Source organism: Sciurus carolinensis, chromosome 8 (genome assembly GCF_902686445.1).
Source record: "Sciurus carolinensis chromosome 8, mSciCar1.2, whole genome shotgun sequence".
NCBI lineage: Eukaryota > Metazoa > Chordata > Mammalia > Rodentia > Sciuridae > Sciurus > Sciurus carolinensis.
In genome coordinates, this window is record NC_062220.1 from 147,796,508 (window position 1) to 147,820,388 (window position 23,881).

Genomic DNA, 23,881 nt, shown 5'->3' on the forward strand with positions numbered 1-23,881 from the left:
TCAGCCTCCTGAGTAGCTGGGCCCACGGCATGCACCACCATGCCTGTTGCAAATGATTGTTTTCTTTTATATATATATATATATATACATTTTTTTTTTAAGTTGTTGATGGATCTTTATTTTCTTTATTTATATGTGGTGCTGAGAATAAAACCAATGCCTCACACACGCCAGGCAAGCACTCTACTACTGAGCCACAACCCAGCCCTCAAATGATTATTTTCTAACACAAAATTATATTTACTTACTAGAGACTTAAAACACTTACCCAAACATTATGTAATTTCATCAGGTTTTTTTTTTTTTTTTCCTGGTACTGAGGATTGAACCCAAGGGCACTTTAGCCACATCCCCAACTCTTGTTATTTAGAGGCAGGGCCTCACTAGGTTGCTTAGGGACTCTCTAGGTTGCTGAACGTGAGTTCTTCCTGCCTCGGTTTCCCGAGTCACCGGGATTAAGGGTATGCACCCCGAGCCCAGCTATGTCATCTCATTTTACAACAGTGCTAAATACGCAGGGCAGGTGTCATGATCACCGTTTTATAAAGAGGAAACTGAGGTTCGATGTGTGTAAGTGACCTCCTAAGACCCAGCAGAACTGGGTATAGGACCAGAAGGGCAGGTCCTTCCTCCCCAGGTTCTGTCCCTGTCATGGTGAAGACAGTTGCTCAGGAGCAGGTAGATCTGTGTCTGGTGCCGGGGTCACTCCTGTGCAGCCCACTTTCTTACCCAAACAGTTCAAAAGTTTCCCTGTATCTTAAAATCTTTTCAGAAAGACAAAAAAACCCTCATTCTACACCCAAAAGCTGCACTGGGTGCTGAGGTGGTACTTAAGAGTCTAGCAGTAGCAAGCTTACATGTTTACGAACTATTTTCTCACATCGTAGTGCTTTATTTTTACTATGATGTTCATGTAAATGATTTAAACCCACAGAGCCGCAATTGGTGACTGAAAAATTACTGATAGCTGGAGGCATAAGTTGACATTTTAAAAATCAGTAATATATGTTCTATTCCAGTTTCAGAGAACTTACCTAATTGGATTGCTTTCATTTTTACTAAGTAGATGACTAAATCCTGGAGATAAATTTTCTTTAGGGGATCGCTTTGGACTATAAGCCACAGTCACTGGTGTTAACATAATCTCTCTTTTTGCTATAGAAGAAAACAAAGAAAAAATATTCTTTTCCTTTAATATGCATTATGTTGGCAGAACAGTTTTTCAACAGACAACTTTTTCCTAATTTTAAAAAGAATTTCATTGTAAAACTTCCTGAGAGATAAACAAGAGTACAAAAAATAAAAATAAATAACCCATAACCCTGACATCTAGAGGGAACCCCTGCTGACACTTTAGTAAAGCAGAGTGCGGCACCAGTGCTCTGGCTCAGAACTGGTTTTCCAGGTGGACTGCAAGTAAGACAGGAGAGCAGTGCACAGGGAGCACCCCTGCAGCACGGTGACAAGTCCCCAGCTGGGTGAGGGGGAAAGCAGGGCAGAAACTCAATGCCTCGCTTTTAAAACAAACCTGAAAGGGGCTGAGAAGAGGACTGGTGCCAAGTAACTGAGGTCATATATGTCAGAAGCACCTTCTGTTTTCAGATGAGCATGAACTGATTTGTTGGGATTAATGTCTAATAATTGTCTACTACCTCAAAAACTTTGAAGTGGTATCAGTTGCAAACAATTTACTGGACAAAAATATCTCACTTAAATACACTGAGATTTCCCAAGTGATGCTGGCAGTATCTGTGCAGTCAATTTTACTTATTGAAGACGACTGTGTTTAGACACCCTGTGCTCAAGGCATTCCGTCACTAGGAAACAGTATACACAGCTCAGACGTCACTCTCTCCAGCCCAAGAAACACACGTCTAACCCTTACTTGGAGTACTGGATTTACGATTCGAAGGTGGTAAAGACGATGATCTTTGCGAGGCAGAATTCTGTCTCTTTTGTCTCTGTTGAGCACATTTCTCTGGGGAAGGATTTGTACTGACTGAAGATTCAGTTTGCCGAGAATTCACTAATTCTGTAGCAAACAAATGTGGAAAAAGAAAAATCAGATCAAATCTGGTTTCAGTTACTTGCCTCTATCACAGATGTCACACAGAGCCCTCCACAGAGCGTATGCTCTTCCTAAAGCACTTCTTTTCCCCACTGCAGTTGTGACAGTTATTTGCAAATGCACCACATTATGATGATATAAAAGGACTGATGAAGAAAAACGTAGGAGTTAATACTGAATTCATTCTGGCTTCCTGTTTACAATTGGCATTCAAGGTGAATTTTCAGGAGTTTATTTTTAGGAAGCAGGTTACTAATTTATTTACTAGGAGACACTGCTGGAGGATGCAACACCACAGACGAAGGCATGTGGCAGGCCAGAACAGCAAGCCCAGGGAGCTAGAGAGAAGTGCTCGTGATCCGGACCTGTGAAAACGGACAGCACTGAGATATTCTTGCCCTTCCTACAGCTGCTCAGTAACTACAAAAGGGGAAAAAAAGAGGAAATGCTACACTCACTCTGCAAATACTACATGTCTGACACAATTTTCTAGTGAGTGCATGTAAGACAAACCTGTGTAGGTATTTTTCAAGCATCCTTGAGAATGTCATGTTAGGGCCGGGTATAGCTCAGTGGGAGGGCACCTGCCTAGCATGCACGAGGCCCTGGGTTCCATCCCTTGTGCCACCAGTGGCAGGGGGGATAGAAAAGAATGCCCCTAAGCCTTTTTAATAATCAAAACATCATATGCAATTTGCTTTATATAAAAAGTACATGTTATGTCAGGACTCTGATAAATTATTAAGTAGGGGATTCAATTATCTATGAAGTGGGCTGAAGCAACAGTTATATAAATCAAACTTCAGTGCACTAATTCAAGAATTTAATTTTAAAGAAGGTAATACAAATGGGGGGAGAAGGGAAAATACTTAAATCTATCAATCTGTATGAAACAAGGAATAAAATAAACACTTACTACTTGAGGTGTCCTCTTTCTCTGTCTGTGTCCCCCAATTTTTAAGTATTTTTTCTTCATCAAGTTCTTTTAAAGCTTTCATGATGGGTGTGTCTGAAGTCTCCCTTTGTTTTTTAATTAAGAAGCTTGTTGGTGAATTTCCAGGTGAAGAATCCTTTTCAGGAGGAGAATAATACCTTAAATAATAATTGTAATTGTAAGTGCCATGGACCGAACATATGTATGTATCTGCCTCACCCCCGAATGTACAGGTTGAAGCCCTAACCGTATGTGACAGTACTTGGGGGTGAGGCTTTTAGGGAGGCAAGTAGGGCTAGATGAGGTCACAAGAGTGGTGCCCTCATGATGGAATTAATGCCTTCATTAAAAAAAGGATACATGAGCACTCTCCCTGGCCAATGCCAAGGGCAGGCTGTGTGTGGACGCACTCCTGAAGAAGGCCTCCCCAAGCCTCTGCTGGCTGCACGCTGATCTTGTCCTTGCTGTCCCCAGAGTTAGGGAAACCAACGTTCTAAAATGCTGGAGCAGATCAAGCTATCTCCACACCGTCCTAGGACCTCAGGTGACCGACCGGAGATGGCTTTACGTGAAAAGGCTTAGAACTGAGCCTGCACAGAGTCCACCCTGCATCCCATCCTTTCAACATCCTGCACATAGGGACATGACTGAGCTTGCTAATAGGGCCTGGTCTCTGGAGGGTGAAAGGGTCACTATCTTGTTGGAACCTGCAAGCCCACACTGTGTCCCTGAACACATTCAGGGAAGCTCTGCAGAGCCAGGGAAGAAAAATTAACCCAGCAAAGTAAAATAAAACTAGGTCATTCAAGTTAAGACATTAAAGAACCAAAGAGTTGGCTCTGGGGCTGGGGATGTAGCTCAGTGGTGGAGCACCTGCCTTGCATGCTCAAGCCCTGGGTGCCATCCCCACCCCTGCAAAAGGGACGGGGTTGGGAGAGGGATGACTCTTAGCTTTCTGAACATGAAAAGACAACTGAATCTCGAAGAAAACAGAACATTCGTAAATGGGCCCTGTGGCAGTTATTTTACCCAGGAACATAGGTTCCCTCCAGCTGATTATCCACCTTCCTGTCCTGGATGTCCAGAGGCTGGCCAGTGAAAATGGAATACTCTGCGCCTGGTATCAGCCACTTCCGCCTGCTGACATCTGAGGTTGCCAGTGTGCTATCAGAATGAGAAACGCTGAGAAGTTTGCATTTGGCTTTAGACCACACTTCAACTTAGACTGCACACGTCAATCTGCTTTTGGGCAGTACTGACGTTATTTGTACATTGACTTAAAAACCACATGTAATAATCTGTATTTTAGATGCTTCAATTCCATTTTATGGTTTTAAGATTTAGTTTCTGTTATTCCTGCATATTCCTGAATCGCAGTCCTGAACTGCAGTCAATATTCATGTGCCCACAGCTCTCAACAGCCCCCGCCCCGCAGCTGCCTCCTAGCACATAACACCGACTCTATTCCCCTGCAGCAGTCAGGGTAAGGAGATGAAGCAGGGCTGCCCCTGTTCCTTCAGACCAATACTGTTCAATAGAATTTCCTGCAAAACCAGAAATATTCTCTTCTGTACTGTCCAATACAGCATCCACAAATCACATGCCACTACTGAGCACCTGAAGAGTGGCCAGTGAGACCAAGGAGCCAATTTAAAATGTTAACTTTAGCTGGGCACAGTGGTACAACATGCCTGCAATTTCAGTGACTTGGGAGGCTGAGGAAGGAGGATCTCAAGTTCAAGGCCAGCCTCACCAACTTAGCCAGACCCTAGCTCAAAATAGAAGGGCTGGGGGGATGGGGTTGTGGCTCAATGATAGAGTCTTGCCCAGCATGTGTGAGACCCTGGGTTTGATCCTCAGCACTACATTAAAAAAATAAAATAAAGGTATTATGTCTACCTACAACTAAAAAATATTAAAAAAAAAAAAAAAAAAAAAAAAAAGAAGGGCTGGGGATGTGCCTGTGGCAACGTGCCCAGGGTTCCGTCCCAGCAACCCCCCCGCCAAAAAAGTTACTTTGAATTGATTTCAATAGTCACATTAGCCATTAGCACAACTGTACCGAGCACCATGGTTCTAGATAATGCCTGCCTCTGGTAATCACGAAAACCTGCTTGCCTGAGGTTCACACCACTACATGTTAACCCCAGGCCTTCCACAGACTCTGGACCTGTCCTTGACCCCTGTCCGGTGGTTTGACACTCTACTTGGTCGTCCACCATGGAGGACATCACTGGACTCTCGTCACCAGAGATCATGCCCCAAAACACCAACACTCCGGACTCCTCTCCCAGCCCTGGGCATCACCACAGCAGCCGGACACCAGCCTTTGACCCCTTCCTAGTCACCACCCCTTGCTCCTCTCTGTCTGCTCTGGAGTCCATGTAATTAGTCATGGCCTGACTCCTGCCCCTCTCACCTTCCATCACACCATCTGACTGGCAGCAAAATCCTAAGCCCAGCTGACAAGGGTGACCCCACTTCTAGTCCACACCTCCACAGCTGAGCTTTGCTGGAAAAGTCACCCAACTGTGCAGATGGGCCATCCCACCTCAAGTGGACAACTGATACATGCTGGCCACATGCCCTTCTGTAATCAGGGGGCGCCGGGCCTCCCAGCTGCTGCTCCCCTTCCCCACCTTCCTGGAAGCTCCCAGCACTCAACAGTTGACAACCTCAGGCCCAACTTCAAAGAGAAAACAGAGCTGAGAGAAGAACTCCCTCTTCCTCTTCGTCCTTTCACAGCGACCCTTCTAAGACGGGAGTCGCCTCTTACCTGCTTACGCATCAACACCCAGTCCGTGCTCAGTCCAACCCAGGGCCTTCGGCACGCCAGCAGCACTGCCACCGAGTGGCTGGGGCTGAACCAGGCACTCTGCCACTAAGCTTCATCTCCAGCCTCTATTTTTGTTTATTTTGAGTCAGGTTTTCACTAAGTTGCCCAGGTTGGTCTAGACATTTCAATTCTCCTGCCTCAGGCTCCTGAGTCACTAGAATAAAAGGCTTGTGCCACCACGCCTGGATCCTCTCAATGTTTAAATTAAGAAATACTCAAACGCTCTTAGAAAATTACAAAGACTACTACACAACCAGCACCCACCTACCCACTCTCAGTTTTAACAGATGCCAAGATCTTGCCATATTTGTTTTTCATTGTAAGACATAAGACTTTATATATATACTTGCATTTGTTTTTAAATAAAGGCATACTGTATACATTCTTTTAACACTACTCTTTTTATTCACCATTATGTTTGGGGCTTATCCATGTTTATATGTATAGCTTTATCATTTTACTCATTTATCTACAGTTTGAATGCGAGCTTTTCATCCTCTCTCCTGGCTACGGCAGCGTAGTTTCTAACACATCACCACTCAACAGGGCTACAATTAACACATGCGCAAACTGACCTAAGGTAAATAATTAAGAATGGAAATGTGGGATCTGGGGTGTACACATCATCTTCATTCTTCCTGGCTGTTGTCAAACCACCCTCCAGATGAGCTGCACCAACTTCCAGTCAACCACTAGTCTGAGTTCCTATTTCTCACATCTTCACAGACTTTGGGACGATTAGGTGCTACGTCTGCCTGTCCGACGGCAAGGACGCTACCCTGTTACCACCCCAGCTGGCAGCCTCCCCGCTGCGCCTCACAGTATGCTTCTCCTCGCTTCTGTTAGTCATTCAGGTTTCTTTCTCTGTGGACTGCTTATTCATGTTCTTTTACCGTTTTTTTACTGAGACTCAAGTTTGTCTTCTTCCTATTAGGCTATAAGAATTCTTTTGTATCTTAAATACTCACTCTTTATTGGTTCCTGTTCACTTAAAAAAATATTTCTAGCATACACAGACATAAGGCAATACTCATGCAGTGACCATCCAGCATTCTAAAATCTAGATTCTTTGTTATATATCCTTTAGATTTTTTCTTTTTTCAGTTATAGGGATTGCACATAGGGTCTCATACATGGTAGGCAAATGCTTTACCTTGAGCTACATCCCCAGTCCCGATCATTTTATTTTTGAGACAGGGTTTCCCTAAGTGTCCAGGCTGGCCTTGAACTTGAGATTCCTCTGCCTTATCTTAGTGCTGGGAAAACAGGCGTGCATCCACACTTGGCCCCTTTAAATGTTTACAACAGAGAGGGACACTACAGACCCCCTACAAACTCATTCTTCCCTTCCCCCTAAAAAACCATTTATACTAAAAGCGTGCTCAGCATGTATTGTTATTCTACTATATTTGTATGAAGCTATAAGATACACGAAGACCTACTGTACATGCTAACGTCCATAAAAATGGTACCCTGTTTTAGGCTGGGGGTACAGTTCAGTGGTAGAGTGATTACCGAGCACACATGATACCCTCCATTGGACTCCTAGCACCTCAAATAGAAAGAAGTCACAGCTACTCAATCTTGTTGCTGTTGTGCAAAAGCAGCGAGGGACAATCAATAAATGAATAACCTTGCTTATACTCTAATAAAAATTTATAGACAGTGATATTTGAATTTCATAAAATTTTTACATATCATGAAATATCTTTTTCAAACTTTTAAAACTGTACCAACTATTCTTCGCTCACACCTTACAAAGTAAAAGCAGGTGGTGGTGGCTGGATTTGGCCTGCAGACTGCAGTTTGCCAATCCTGCTCTCTTACACACTATCACAGGTATCTTGTTATCTAGGAATATATTCCAGCCGGGAGACATTCAGATTGTCTTAATTCACCTTTTAATATACTTCAAATGGGCTTCGACTTCTGTCACTCCTTCCAAACTCCAAGTCACCTGCAGCCTCCAGTGCCCAGACCCAGCAGAGCCTGTCCATCCTCCCTCTGCTCCACCTCTGGCAGCGCTCCAACCAGTGACTGCTTCCGTCTTCCCAGTTTCCAAGCAGCTCTTTCTCATTCCTCTGCCAACTCCTCTACCCAGCATCAAAACAGGCTCCTTCAGAGTTCTGTTCTGAGCTCACTCTTCCCTAAACACACTCAACTCCTATCCATCCTGTAGCTGCCGCACCCAAAAACAGATGGCTCCAACATTCACAATTCCAGCCTAAGACCTGCCTTGTGAGCTCCAAACTTAAATTTGTAATTGCCTACTTGATGTCTGCTTGGAGTTCATGTGAATCTCAAACAAGAATATTCACAGTATCTGATGCCTTCCCTTCCCTTGTTCAGTACATGGCACCTTTAGGTGTTCAATACAGAAATCAAGAGCTATTCTGAGCCTTGCCAGGCAATTCACAAGCATGTTCCGGGGATTCCACCTCCAGGACTCTCAAGCGCAGTTTCCCCCGAGTCACACCATCTCTCTCCTAAGGCCGCAGTAGCCTGACTAGCCTCCCTGCTTCTACTTTGTCCTCTCCATCCTCTCCTCATGGCAGGAATATTTAAAAAGTAAAAAGCAAATGGACATTAATCCCAGCAATTGAGAGGCTCAAGGCTGGGGATGCAGCTTCCAGGCTGTATGAAGTTCCAGGTTCAATCCCTAATATCACCGGGGTGCGGATAGAAAAGATAATACCCTGAGGTTACAGCAATGCTAATTCTGAAAGAACTAAGAAAACTTAAGAAGAAAAACACATACTCCGTCTTCATAACACAGGAATAAAATGTTTGGATTTTTATAGCTAAAAGACCTTCGGAGATATTTCAGCCCAGTGTCCTTAGTTTTACAGATAAAAAAAACTGAACTCCAGAAAAATGTGATTTGCCTAAGGACCCAAAGTGAGACAGAGTCAAGTACAAAATACACTCCAAATTTCCTTCTTCCCAATTTGATTCTATCTTTCCTCACTTTGACAAATGCCTGACAATATTCAATAATTAATTTTTATACACATCTAAGTTTTTTGTTTGTTTTTTGGTACAGGGATTGAACTTTCGTTCTAGAGATCGGTAAAGTAGCACTTTACCACTAAGTACATCCCTAGTCGTCCTTATTTTTCATTTTGAGACAGGACCAAGTCATTGGTATTATAAGCATATACCACCAAGCCTGGCTTATACAGATCCAAGTTCTGTAAGGATTTCAACCATGACTCTCATGATTTAGACAACTGAGCTTCTCATTTAAATAGAAGTGTACACCTACTTCTAGCTTTACCAAGATTAAGTAACTTACTTGGCACGTGAAGGTCTCACATGAGTTTTAGAATTATGACGAAGACTTAACATATTTTCATGCTCTACTTGCTTCACTTGAGCTTCAAGTTTTGAGATGGTCCTAATTCAAAAGCAATAGGATAAAATAAGTACATCTCAACAAACTGAAAATAGAGCTCAACTACAAGTTACTTAAGAAGCAGTCCCTCTTGGAAAAGTTTACAAAAGGGTTGCCTGTCTATAAACATTTTTCATGGTAAATTACCATCATTAAACTTTTTTTTAAATGTTTTGTATTTTTTAAACCTTTATTTTATTTATTTATTTTTATGTGGTGCTGAGGATGGAACCCAGTGCCTCACACATGCCAGGCAAGCGCTCTGCCACTGAGCCACAACACCATCATTAAACTTTAAAAACTGAACAAATCCGGAGAAAAAAAAGAAAAAAACAAGAACACAAGGCTCTTCAAAGGAGCATTTCATTATACTACAACTAAAGAAAAAAGGAACAACAAGCCAGGTGAAGTAGTGCACACCTGTAATCCCAGCACCTGAGGAGGCTGAGGCAGGAGGATGGCAAGCTCAAAGTCAGCCGCAGCAAAAGCAAGGCACTAAAAGATTCGGTGAGGCTCTGTCTCTACATAAAAATATAAAATAGGGCTGGGGATGTGACTCAGTGGTCGAGTGCTCAAATAAATAAATAAATAGGAACAACAAATAAAAAATTTATATAAATTTATACAAATCAAAACATGCAGGGTATAATAAATTAAATAAAAATAAATTAAAATAGCAAATAAACTGCATCCTAACATTTGTGATATAAATGTATTCATGCATGCAAAGTATAATAGGAAACAGTTTCACAAACATGGAAACGGCCTTAAATTTCAAAAACAGAAAACAGGTATTATAAAGAACTTACTAAGCCAGATGTGGTGGTGCACGCCTATAATCCCAGCAACTTGGGAGATAGGCAGGAGGATCACAAAATCAAAGTGAGCCTCAGCAACTTAGTGAGGCCTTAAGTGAGACCTTGTCTCAAAATAAACCATTAAAAAAGTGGGGGGCTGGGGTGTGGTTCAGTGGTTAAGCGCCCCTGGGTTCAATACCCAGTACCAACAACAACAAAAACAACTTTCTTATTTTTAAAAAAGGCCAAGGTTAAAATACCCCACACAACTCTTGGCCTATAAGCAATCTGTCTCATTTGTACCCTGTTCAGAATAAAATCCATTTCCAGTTTACCAGCAGAAGAGTACTCTGACCAGTTACTTCCAGGATATCCTTGTCTTCTGTACTTTTAAACTTTGTGTATGTCTTTAAACCTGAATTCTCAACCACCCTGACGCAAAGAAGGCTTGAGAAAGAACAGCTCTTGGGCTGATGCTTATCCTAATCTGATAAGGAAGCTCTCGCTGGAATGAATGACTCAGAGTAGAGTCCAGCAGATGAGAGCTCTGGACAGCTGTCTGTTCTCTGTGAAAAGTCCTTCAGCTGCAGCAACATTTCTAAATACGGGGCATTATTTATACCCAAATATAAATGTAAAAATATGCTCTAAAGCCAACTTAGATATTACTAATCATTTGCAATATGGATTATTTATGACTCTTTTCCAATTTAATTAAGCAAATCAGATTAATACAGTCTCCAAACTGGATCTTTCTGAAAGTCTATCACCACAAAAATTGGATGAGAATTTCATTTTCTTTTAGGATCATAAAAATAATTCAGTGAGCTGAGCATGGTGGCATACCCCTGTAATCCCAGCAACTCGGGAGCCTGAGACAGGGGAATCACTAATTCAAGATGGGCCTCAGCATCTTAGTGAGACCCTGTCTGAAAATAAAAAGGGCTGGGATGCAGTCTACCAGTAGAGAACCCTGGGTTCCATTCCCAGTACCACAAAAACCAAACCCAGTGAACAGGACTGCTCCCTCAAGTTCCTCTAGAGGGTTAAATGCCACTTAGCGCTCCACTCTGTGGAGGAGGCACGCGATGCCTGGGGAAGCACACACGCCCACCAATATGGTCTAATCACCTACAATCTCCTTTAGCTAAAATCAAATGTATTTCCATGTCAGGAAAAGAGTAGGATAAACTAGTTCTCAAACTGCTTAAAAATCCTCAAGAAGAAAAAAAATCTTTTCATCACTCTTAATACAGACACATAAAAGAGACTGGGGCTGTAGCTCAGTGGTAAAGCACTTGCCTAGCATGTGTGAGGTACTGGGTTCGATCCTCAGCACCACATAAATAAATAAAGGTATTAAAAAAAAGATTTAGGACAGACAGACAGAAAAACTAGAGGTATTTTACCTTTTCAAATCAGAAATCTGAGTATGTGCATCAAGCAATTTGTTCTCGGTTGTATTTAATGTATCCTATGAAAACAAAGGGAAAATTCAGATAACTGAAGTATTCAGATGTATCATTTTATTTTAAAATGTACAATACAAAACTAAGGTAAACCAACTAGCTACAAATTATGCAAATATTCATGATGTCAGTCTCTGCAAGCTCTACCGCTACGGTTTAATGAGACCTTGGGAGGCTGAGACAGGAGGATCTCAAGTTTAAAGCCAGCCTCAGCAACTCAGCAAGAACCTGTCTCTAAATAAAATACAAAAAAGGGCTGAGGATGAAGTTCAGTGGTTAAGTGCCCCTGGGTTCAATCCCCAGTACCAAAAATAAATAAAACAAAAAATAAAAATTAAAAAGGGATAGAGATGTAGCTGGAGGCAGAGTGCACCAATACAGACAGGAAGGGGCAAGAGTGGCCTACCGTAGAGGCCCAGTAGGCCAAGGATAGTCTGTTATACTTTGCCAAATGAGAAACAACCCAGATGGACATATTTTAATCACAAACTTAACTAAAAGCTTAGCAGAAGGGTAAAAGAAATCCCTTCAATGGTCTGAGATATAGTGTGAGCCACCCCTGGATCCCTGGAGCCCTTGGCAGGATGGAGGGCCTGGAGCTGCGTGGGCCCTGCCACTGGTCTTACCCACAGCCCTGCATCCCAGGCAATAGAAACTCCTGCATTCTACTTTCAGTACCACTGTGGGATTCCACTGAATTCAAATAGGCAGATTCCAAACAGAGCTCTCTAACTAAGATTTCAGATGTAATGAATAAACTCATACCACCGCAAAAAAACTAATGCTTTGAAAAATTAAAACTATATGTAAACTGTGAATATACGTGTATTTATTTATTTGATTTGATTTTTGGTGGTACTGGGGGTCAAACCCAGGCCATCATGCATGCTAGGTGGGCACTCTACCACTGAGCTACACCCCAGGCCTTTCTATTTTATTTTGCGACAAGGTCTTGTTGCTAAGTTGCCCAGGCTGGCCTCCAATTTGTGAGCCTCCTGCCTCAGTCACCATCCTCTATCCCCCAACAGTTGGGATTACAGACATGCACCACCCTGCCCAGTTGGAAACAGTACTAAGAACTATTTGCATCTACATGGTACTTTATATTCTTCTAAACCATTTCACCTCAACTCATCACAAGCGTAACTGTCAGTCAATAAATGTTTGTTAGTGAATATAACAAATTTGTGAATGAAGTAGGGCAGACATTTGAAAACAGGGTATCCACCCAGAGAGAGTAAGTAGTCCAGTTCAAACAGCTGTGGGTGAGGAGAGGAGGAGAGAAGGAGAAGACAGGTCGGAGCTCCTCGTCCCCAGGACAGGGCTCTCACCCACAGGCAGCCTCGCTCTTTACCTTTACTCGGCCATGTTCTTTTCCAAGGGACTCGTACTCTCCTAAGAGCTACAAGGAAAAACAAAGAACTGTGTCACAAAATCAAATGTCACAGCATCAACTGAGGGACAGTGCACAACGAAAGAGCTCAGATCCTCCCAAATGCCAACACCGTGCAGACAGAGGACTACATAGAATTGGTGATTCTGGTAACAGCAACATGGCAATTCTTGATATTTCTTGTGAGTTTCTAAGTTTGAAATTATTTCAAAAGTAACAATATCAGTTAACACCTTTTAAGTATTTTACAATAGTAGAATCTATAGTGTTCTTTTTTTAATATATATATTTTTTAGTTGTAGGTGAATGCAATACCTTTGTATGTGGTGCTGAGGACCATACCCAGTGCCTCACACATGCTAGGCAAGCGCTCTACCACTGAGCCACAAGCCCGGCCCCTCTGCACTGTTCTTTCTTAGAATTGTTGCACATTGTACTTCGCTGTTTGTTCAACAGAATAAAAGCAAAATAAAAAGAGTTTCAAAAGTTTAACACAGCTAACTAATTTATTTAAAATGACATGTGAGGCCTCCAAAGAAGAATTTCCTCACAGAATTTCCCCTTTACCCTCACATCCCACTAACTTAACAATGAAGAAATCAAAGAGAAAACAAAACAGAGATTTCAATAAAAGACCTTTTAGAAGATCAAACAGAGACCCAAAGTGCCTGGGCAGGGTGGAGGGCCTCAGCCTCAAGTGCTAGACGGGGAGACCCTGTGGATGCCAAAACCTAATCATGCTCAAGTCCCTTATGTGAAATGGCACAGTATTTGCTTAGAACCTACACACAACCTCCTGTATACTTTAAGTCATCTCTATATCACTTATAATGCCTATATAATATAAATATCGTTATCTGTACTGCTTAGTGAATCAGACCAAAAAAAGGGTATGTATATGTTCACTACAGATGCAATTGTTTTTCCTGCATATTTTCAATTTGCAGCTGGGTGAATCTGTGGACACAGCACCCTTGGATTTGGAGGGCTGACTCTGGTCAGATCTCAGGACCCTTCCCCTGTCCTATATAGCAACAGACTGTGCAGACAGATAACAGGACACAGAAGAAACTAAACAAGAAATAATGGAACTTAGGAACCTAAAAATAAAGGCAAAGGGTTATTAAGCAAAGTGATAGAGAGAATGACCACATAAGTCTGTCCAAGAACCCAACTCCTTCCCTTCCACTGCTGCAGGAGCCTGCTGACAGGTCCCAAGAGAGACTGGAAGACTTTTCTTTGGGAAAACTAGTAAGCCCAGAGAAAGACCTTTCCATGTTCATATGGGGCAGTCTCTTAACAGAGTTGGGATATCCCTCTATGACTGCCCGGAAGTGATGACATACCAGGTATCTCAACAGTTTTTTACTGCCCCACTTTTAAATCTGGACCTGTAGAAGAGAACCAACACTTGGAAAAAGCACTCAGTATGAAACAGACTTCAGCCAGGCACTGTGGTGCACATCTGAATCCCAGTGGCTTGGGAGGCTGAGGCAGCAGCATCACAAGTTTAAAGTCCACCTCAGCAACTTAGCAAGGCCCTTAAGCAGCTCAGCAAGACCCTATCTCTAAATAAAATATAAAAAAGGGGGCTGGGGATGTAGTTCAATGGTTAAGCACCCTGGGTTCAAACCCCAGTTACAAACAAACAAAGACTTCAAATCCAAATGAAAGGTTAACTCAAAAGAAATAAAGAGCCAGGCACAGTGGCACACACCTATAATCCCAGCAGCTCAGGAGGCTGAGGCAAAAGGATCATGAGTTCAAAGCCAGCCTCAGCAACTTAGCAAAGTCCTAAGCAACTCAGTGAGACCCTGTCTCTAAATAAAATACAAAAAAGGGCTGGGGATGTGGCTCAGTAGGTAAGTGCTTCTGAGTTCAATCCCCAGTCACAAAAAAAGAAAAAAAAGAAAAAAAGAAAAAAAAAAAAGATTAAGCCTAAAAAAAAAAAAAAAAAAATCCAGGAAAGCCATATTTAATACCCTTACAGAAACAACAACAGTTCATTTGTAAAACAAGACTAGAAAGCTATGAAAATGAGCACTCAGAAAAAAAGGAAGAGCTCTTAAGAAACAAAAAACCAGAAGTAAATTTAATATTAAGACCAGAACATAAGGAACAAAGAGGTTATAAAGAAAACTAAAACATAAGAACATACAATACCTGCCAAAAAAGTTCTAGAAATAGAGACCAGAGAACACAGATGTAGGAAATTAACAGAAAAATAACACTAGCCAATTTTGTAGAACTGCAAGATATTAATACCCAGGTAGAACAATAAGAACATGTGCCCCCAAACAATGAGTGAAACAAATCCTGTATCAAAGGATATTGTTGAAGCATATTGTTAGGAAATTTCAGAATATCAAGGATACAGGTATTACAAATGTTCCAGAAGAAGAAAAAAATAAACATACTTATTAAATACAATGTGTGAACCTTGATTGGATTCTAGATTAAAAAGAAAAAAAACCCAACTATGAAGAACATTATTTAGATAAATGAGGAAATTCGAATACAGTTTATTAGATACTAGTACTGTATCAGTGATAAACTGACATTATAGAGGAGAACAGCCTCTTAGGAAATACCTATGGAAGAGCCTGAGGGTGAACTATCACAGTGTCTGTAATTCACTCTAAAGCTGGGTGCAGCTCAGTGGTAGAACACACTTGGTTCAAGTCCCAGCACCAAAGGGAAAAAGTTTAGCACAAGAGAAAAGTTTGTATCTCTAAAGACAAAAGGAAAACATAAAATATTCATAACTATGACCTAGGTAAAAAATATACAGGCATTTTCACTGTATCAATCTTACAATTTTTCTGTAGGCTTAAAACTTCTAAACCAAAAAAGAAGGTGGGATAGGAGGGGGGAAAAAAGCCATGGGTTTGGATGGGGAGTGAAGAGAACCAATCATCTCACAGACAACACAAAACACTGGAATGAAGTCTTCAAACTGAAGAAAACACACACTAGAATCCTATGCTCAGCCAGAGGATGTGTGAAGGATAAATCTTCATCCACCATGATTATAGGTAATGTTAAAAACTCAAGAAATAACATCAGAACATTATTTAGAAATAAAAAAGTAAATACTAATGTGGTACTGAAGGGGGGAAAAACTAACAGATGATGTAAAAAGTCGTAACAATAATGATAAAAATAATAAAGAAAAAGAGAAGGCATGCACACCAGCCGTGGCAGTATATATCTGTAATCCTAGCAACTCAGGAGGCTGAGGCAGGAGGATCACAAGTTTGAGACCAGCCTCAGCAACTTTGTGAGCGACTGTGTCAAAATAAAATATAAAAAGGACTGGGGATATAGCTCAGTTGTGACATGTACCTGGTTCAATCTCCAGTATAAACCAAAAAACTTGTACCCCACAAAAATATCACAAATAAGTCAAAAACTGTGGTACATCCCGGTAATCCCAGAGGCTCAGGAGGCTGAGGCAGGAGGATCTCAAGTTCAAAAATCAGCCTCAGTAAGTTAGCAAGACCCTAAGAAACTTAGAGAGACCCTGCCTCAAAATTAAAAAATAAATAAATAAAACAGGCTGGAGATATGGCTCAGTGGTCAAGCACCCATGGGTTTAATCCCTGGTTAAAACAAACAAAAACAAAAACAAAATACAAATCAAAAAATCACAAATAAAGTCAAAAGCAAATCACAGGCCAGAAGAAGAGAACCATTCTACATATAACCATTTTGTATTAATCACATTAGCGAAAATGTAGAGGTTTGACAATAATAAACATTGGAATTAATCTAGAAAGTAAGAATTCTCATACCCTATTACTTGGAGAATAAACTGTACAACCATTTTGAATACAACTTAGCAATATCTAGCAAGCATGACAATGCTCATATTCAGTGTCCCACCCACTGCACTCAGAAAGAGATTCTGTGACAGACTGTATTTCCCTAATGGCCACCACAGTATTTCCAGTCCCACAGGCTCTTGCTCTGTCCCATCAAGGGGCAGTATCTAGTTCCCTTCCCCTTGACCCTATGCAGGATATTGAGACCATTTAAAAATTAGAATAAGACACAAGTAATGCTGTAGGATTTCCAAGGCTAAGCGCACAAAAGCCAACATGGCAGTTGGGACCCTCTTGGGATGCCTGGTTCTCAATCATTATGCTGCTAAGAAGCCCAAACGAGCCCACAGGGAGAGGAGCTGCAACCTCAGATGATGGGCACCTGACGCCAGAAGACGCCAGCCTCTACCTCTGAGTTTCCAGCTGAGGTCCTACACATTGCAGAAAAGCTGTCCCTGCCACATCATCCAGGTTCTTGGACCAGAGTTCATAAGCAGAATGTGAGGTTTTGGGATAATTTGCTTTGCAGTTATGGTAACTGAAAAATACCCGAGAAGTACCTACACACACACAGAGCCCTGTGTAGGAATATTCATTGCAGAGTCATTCTTCATGCAGTAACAGTGTCAAGAAAACAAACTGCAGAAGACCGGTATAATGGACTGTCACACAGGAATGAGAAGCAATGAACTAGTGCCACTCCACAGAGCCACTGGATAAATCTTACAAGAGAAAAGAGTTGCCAATTAGCAAATGTTAGCAAGTATAAAATATTCTAGGATATGCCAAAGAAATAACATGGTAAGGATACATGTACATGTGAGGACAGAGCACAGACATGGGGATGACAGTCACATAATTTACATCAGTCACTCCCAGGAAGGGAGAGGCAATCCGAAAAGGGTATACAAAGAACTTCAAACGTATCTGGTACTTTATTCCTTAAGATGGGTGGTGGGTTCACACATGTTTTTATTTTATCCTTCATACCTTTTAATGTACCTAAAATATTTCAAATATAAATGTTTAAATAAAAATGAATAAATAAAAGCTAAATGTAGCAATATAGTAAATCTCAGAAACAAAGCTGAAAGGGAAAAAACAGGATGCAGAAGGGTTTATGCAACTCATGTAATTTAAGAATATGACACATGACTAGTGCATACTGTTCACAGACACATGCATATAGGAACCTAAGGAAATGTGCGAAGCAAATAGCACAATTAGCAAAGCAGGTGGCTCCAGGGCAGGAGCAAAGCAAGAGAGCTGTTTCAGCTGCATCCAGTAGGCTGGTCAGTGGGTAGTCATTGGATTTTTCTCTATATGTTTCGGTATGCTGGAAACATTTGAGGTAAGTGCAACATCATGGGCTTGGGACATATGTAACTCAGTGGTAGAGCACTTGCCTAGCATGTATGAGATTCTGGGTTCCATCCTCAGCACCACAAAATTTAAAAAAAAAAAAAAAAATTTTAAAGATACTTAAAAAGAAAAAGGATTGGGGTGCAATGGCACACACCTGTAATTCCAGTGATTTGAGAGGCTGAGACAGAAGGACAGCAAGTTTGAGGCCAGCCTTGGCATATTAACAAAGCCATCAGAAACTCAGTGAGACCCTGCCTCAAAATAAAAAATAAGGGGCTGGTTTGCAGCTCAGGGGTAGAGCGCTTGCCTAGCATGTGTGAGGCACTGGGTTCAATTCTCAGCACCACATATAACTTAAGTGAAATGAAGGTCCATTGACAACTAAAAAAATATTTAAAAAGTAAATAAATAAATAAATAAATAAATAAAAGGTTTGGGGATTGAGGCTCAGTGGTAAAGCACCCCAGGGTTCAATTCTCAGTACCCCAAAAAAGTGGGGGGAGGGGGCTAGAGGTGTAGCTCGGGTAGGGCACGTGCGGAGGCCCCAGGTTCAATATCCAGTACTGGAAAAAAAATTACAGCTATTCTTCAGTGACATCCCAGGAGTAACAAAGAACATGTACCTGGTGCCAGGTCTTAGCATACACGCCATTTTCCACTAAAAGGAACCAGGGTTCCATGGAAAACGAGTGGAAAAGTGCGAGATGAGCCCAGAGCATCTCACTAGGCCAAAAAGTATAGAATGACGGGAAGCTAGAGGCTCAGACGGCGTGAAGTGTCTCCTGCTGTCCAGTGTCCAAACTTGAGACAACGGGAGCAAAAAAGAACGGTCACTGAATGAAATAACCTGCGAATCTGCAACTTCATAGAAATAAGTAAAGGAAAAGGAGAGCTCCTCGGTTCAGTCAAGTGCATCAGGAGTAACAATCAGAAAAACCGCCACGTGTGCTACTTGTTTCAGGCAAGGTCCTCAAGGAAAGCTAAAACTAGCAGGCTAAAGTTTGATAAGAAAAAGGTGATTTTTGCACTTTTGTTTCCTCCTAAGAAACTTATTAACTAAGCACCTGAAATATGGCTAATACAAGTGGCAAATTAAGTTTTAAATTTAATTTAATCTTGATCAATTTAAATACTCACATGTGGCTAATGACTACCAGACTGGAAAGCAGTTCTATAAAATAATTAGGTATATACGAAGCCTTTATATGAGACTGTCCTAGTTTCCAGGAAATACACCCTGAAATATTTAGAGATAAAACTCATTATATCATCAACTTACTCTCAAATCATTTAGGAAAAAAAAAAAAACTATATGCAAATAGTGATAAACCACATATTATAAAATGTTAACTTTTGGGGAATCTGGGTGAATGAAGATATATGAAAATTTTTTGTACAATTTTTGCAACTTTCTGTGTTTGCAAGTATGTAAAGTAAGAAATACAAAGGGTTTTAAAAATAAGGAGCTCATGTACTCACACACCTTAGAATTATACTATTAATACACATGAATAAGAATAGTAATAATCAAAACCATGTGAAGTTCTAATCAGAGTGCTTATATCCACTCCCCCAGAAAATCTTACTAAAATGTCAGTAAAGGAATGAAACACACACGGAGCTCACTGACAAATGTGCTGGGATGGCACTCCAGCTCTGTGGCTTCCTCCCAACAATTCATCACTCCAGGCTAGTGATCAAAAACGCATCAGAAAAATCCCAACAGACATTCTACAAAATCCCTTAGCGCTCCACAATACTGTCAAGGTCACCGACTCCAAGGAAGGTCTCAGAAACTACCACAGCCAAGAGAAGCCTAAGGAGACACAATGACCACACACGAAATAGTGTTCTAAAGAATACTAAGTAAAGGGCTGGGGAGATAGCTCAGCTGGTAGAGTGCTTGCCTCATAAGCACAAGGCCCTGGGTTCAATCCCCAGCACCGCAAAAAAAAAAAAAAAAAAAAAAAAAATACTAGGTAAAAACTAAGGAAATCTGAATAAACTACAAAGTTCACTCACCACAGATATATTGATATTGATTTATTAATTGTGGCAAACGTACCAGACTAACCTGCTCTTAACGGGAAAGACTGGCTGTGGGGTATATGGGCACCCTCTGCAATCTTCTAAACATATCTAAAACTGTTCTAAAATAAAGTTTTTAAACTATAGGGTCAGAAGGATAAAGAGAATGGAAAGAGAGTATGAGTACATAAGATACTGAAATTTTAGGAAATGGAGCAGGGAAAACTGAAATACAAGTGTCTCCAGATGAGGATGCTAACGTGAGGCAAATGAACTCAGGCCACAGAGCTCTGGGAAGCCTTGGGATTTAAAAGCAGCCAGCGGGGCTGTGGCTGTAGCTCAGTACCAGAGCACCTGCCCAATACATGTGAGGCACAGGGTTCAATACTTAGCACTGTATACAAAAATAAGCAAATAAAATAAAAGGAATGCTATCTATGACTGTAACTACAAAAAAAAAAATTTTTAAGCAGTCAAGGCTTGGGATGCTGGGGCAGGGGGAGTGGCCATGGTGGGTATTCTGTGAAGTCAGGTGATTACCCCAGTGAGCTCCAGGTTTAAGGACACTAGGCATCCAGCGAGCAAGGATAAGGCACACCGTGTGGAAAGACAAAAGCAAGAAGTCCTCGTCCTGAAGCCTTCCCATTGGCCCAGCTCTCCTGCACAACAGTGTCCAGGCTGTGCTCCCTCCCAGAAAGACTGGCAGGGAAGGTCAAGGAGACTGACGTGCCCAAGAGAACAGACCTACAAGAACAGAGACAAGCTCCCCAACCCTCGCCCCACAACAAAACATTCCATTCCATGCTCCAGCCCCTGGGACGATGCTCATGAGTTCATCAGCCCTGCCCAGGGACACAAAGCTGCCTTCTGATGGTCCTTCATGCTTCAGTCTTAACAAAGAGCACTACCAGATAGAAAAACCTCAAACATTCAAAAAACCAAAAGGGATAAAGGAAATGAGAGGAACTAGAAGGTGATGCTGGAAAGAAAAGTAAATTAAAACAACAATGACATCCTCACTGAGACCAAAGATGTTGCATCCATGAAACACAGTTGGAAGTTCAAGAGCTGACAGGAAAGAAGGACAAGGGATTGCAAAAGTTAAAAATTTAAACAGAAAAGAAAGATAAAGTTGCAGAAAAAAATTGGAAAGCAAAGAAGTTATTTTAAAAAAAGAAGCAAATATCAGAGAAAAGATTTTAAAATTAGAGAATCAGTCCGAGAGCCAACACCTAATAGGAGAGAACAGAAGAAAAAAAATCTAGAAAATTTCCTCAAGGTGCTCAGCAAAATAATGAAACAAACACCAAAGCACATCATTGTGGAACTTCCAAAAACAGGGTAGGAAGTGGAGACCCTAGAGGTCTCTTGTGGAGGAAAGGCTGTCACAAGAGCAGCTGGCTGATCAGAGTGGCACTGTCTTCCCAACAGCAACCCTGGAAGTCACTGGACAGTGCCTGAAACTTAGAAAGCAACACATTAATTTGAACTGATAGAAGTAATTTGAGTAACTATACCCCAGGCCCTGGTTTCATCTGAGATTTGAGTAACCATTTACAAGTATCACGTTCATGAAAATAAATTTTAAAAACCAAGGAGCAAGAGGCACAACTAAACTTATCAGGTAGTGAGATTACTTATGTACCATAATAATCTGAAAAAAGACATTAAGAAAAACAAGAAAAAGATACAACCTGAAACAATCCAGTATGGAAGTTAAATGAATACACCTGGGGGTGGGTAGTTTTCTGCAGCCCTAGGAACTGAATCTGGGGCCTCAGTGCTCCAAGCCAGTGCTCTGCCACTGAGCTGCAGTCACAGGCCAATGAATCTAAATTTTAAATGAAATTAAGTCAAAGTGAAAAACTTTGATTGAACTTGTTCTAAATCTGGCACAGTAATTTACTCTGCCAGACAGATGTCATGATAGCGCAAATGTTGGTCTGCGAGAGACAGTGTGGGAGCGAGGCCAGCAGTCTAGAGTTCTGGCTTCCTACTGCAGGCCAAGACCCCAGCCACCTCCTCAGGAAGACCTGAACCTGCAGCGACAGCCAGGGTACCCAAAACAAAATAAACTTGGAAAAAGTCCTAATAACAGCTTGTTCAGTACAAGACTTAAATAAGCCACTTTTAGCCAACCATGTAATTAAGTTACCATTTTTTGTTACTCACATCTTGAAACATCTTGTTTTCTTGTTTTAGTCTAGCTTCTTTATCATCTGAAAGTTTGTAAGCATTCTCAAATGCTTCTTCTAAATCCTGCAGCCTAGATTTTAGTCGAATGATGGTATTGTCTTTTTCTTTATTGCTCGTTCTCATTTCTTCAATTCGTTCCTGCAAAATTTTGGAGGCACTGCTAGCTGCACTAAAGCGTTCTCTCAAGTCATTCTACAAAATAAAGACCAAGAAAAATTATTTTAAATGAAAAAAATAGATGTCTCCATAGCAGCTAGTAAATTATGCCCATGCATTAAAATATAAGAAATTCAAAACATACGAATGGAAATAAACAGTATTTTTATACTCTGGAATGAACAGACCAGAAAGTATTACTCTACTTGTAAAATTATCACAAGGTAAAAACAGAAAGCTAATGTCTGACGCTAAGGACTCACTAAGTGACAGTAGTGCCTCTGGAGCACCTTACTGAGCAAACTGCCACAGCCACCAGAGAGATCTTTCTGCAAGCACAGCTGGAATGTGTTGCCCAGTCGTTAACATTTGGGGGAAGGATTTCATACCCTACTGTCACACATGAAAACAAACTCAAAATGCACATTAATATTCATTCAACAATTATTTCTGGAATACCCACTCTGTGTCAGGCAGCAAAGTACTCAGCACATGCCTGTAGGCCTGGCTACACAGGAGGCTGAGGCAGGAGGATCACTTGAGCCCAGGAATTTGAGACAAGCCTGAACAACACAGAGAGACCCCATCTCAAAACAAAAGATTATGAAGAAACAAGATAGGGCTGGGGATATAGCTCAGTTGGTAGAGTGCTTGCCTTGCATGCCCAAGGCCCTGAGTTCGATCCCCAGTACCGCAAAAAAATAAATAAATAAAAAAATAAAAATAAATTAAAAAAAGAACCCCTGGGACCCCCTGGGTTCAATCCCTCGTACCAAACAAAAATGGGGGCGGGGAGACAGAAACAATACAGAGAACAAGCATTTTCCACACAATTTTCCTTCTTTTTATGGTTCCAGGGAATGAACCCAGACGGGTTTAACCACTGAACTACATCCCCAGCCCTTTTTATTTGGAGACAGGGTCTCATCAAGTTGCTTAGGGCCATTCTGAGTTACTGAGACTGGCTTTACACTTGTGATCCTCCTGATCACTGGGATTACAGGCATGTGCCACCGTGCTCAGACCTACACAAATTGTTTATAAACTTATGTACAAAAGAATAAAACAGGAGTAATACAGGAGGACAAAATATAATTTAAGAGTAAAGTTTAGGTACTCCTTGTTACATATTAAAAAATAAATAAATAAATAAAAATATGCACATAGAATCTTGTCCACAGGGCTGGGAGTGTAGTTCAGTGGTGAGGTAGGTGCTTAGCATGCTCAAAGTCCTGGATTCAATCTTCAATGTCCAGCACACATACACACATACACATCACACACACAACTCTCATACACAAACATTTATAGCAATTTCACTTGCAATAGCCAAAAGGGGAAAAGAATCTAAGTATCTGTCACATGATGAATGGATAAACAAAATATGATGCACCCATACAATGGAAAATTGATTAAATATA

General features: G+C 41.3%; 1 protein-coding gene across 9 annotated transcripts in view; it reads right to left on the minus strand.

Moving 5' to 3' along the window:
* The window catches only part of Mphosph9 (M-phase phosphoprotein 9), a 56,019-nt gene that overhangs the window by 6,989 nt on the left and 25,149 nt on the right, over positions 1–23,881 (minus strand). For 5 of the 9 annotated variants that reach the window (XM_047561110.1, XM_047561107.1, XM_047561103.1 and 2 more), the window contains 8 exons: positions 22,281–22,496; positions 12,853–12,900; positions 11,439–11,503; positions 9,134–9,235; positions 4,032–4,184; positions 2,985–3,160; positions 1,886–2,032; positions 1,035–1,155 (listed from right to left, as the gene is read on the minus strand). In XM_047561110.1, coding sequence (XP_047417066.1) covers positions 1,035–1,155; positions 1,886–2,032; positions 2,985–3,160; positions 4,032–4,184; positions 9,134–9,235; positions 11,439–11,503; positions 12,853–12,900; positions 22,281–22,496 — 1,028 coding nt within the window. The remainder of the gene's footprint in view (positions 1–1,034; positions 1,156–1,885; positions 2,033–2,984; positions 3,161–4,031; positions 4,185–9,133; positions 9,236–11,438; positions 11,504–12,852; positions 12,901–22,280; positions 22,497–23,881) is intronic. The other 4 variants (XM_047561108.1, XM_047561105.1, XM_047561104.1 and 1 more) reach the window with 2 other exon arrangements.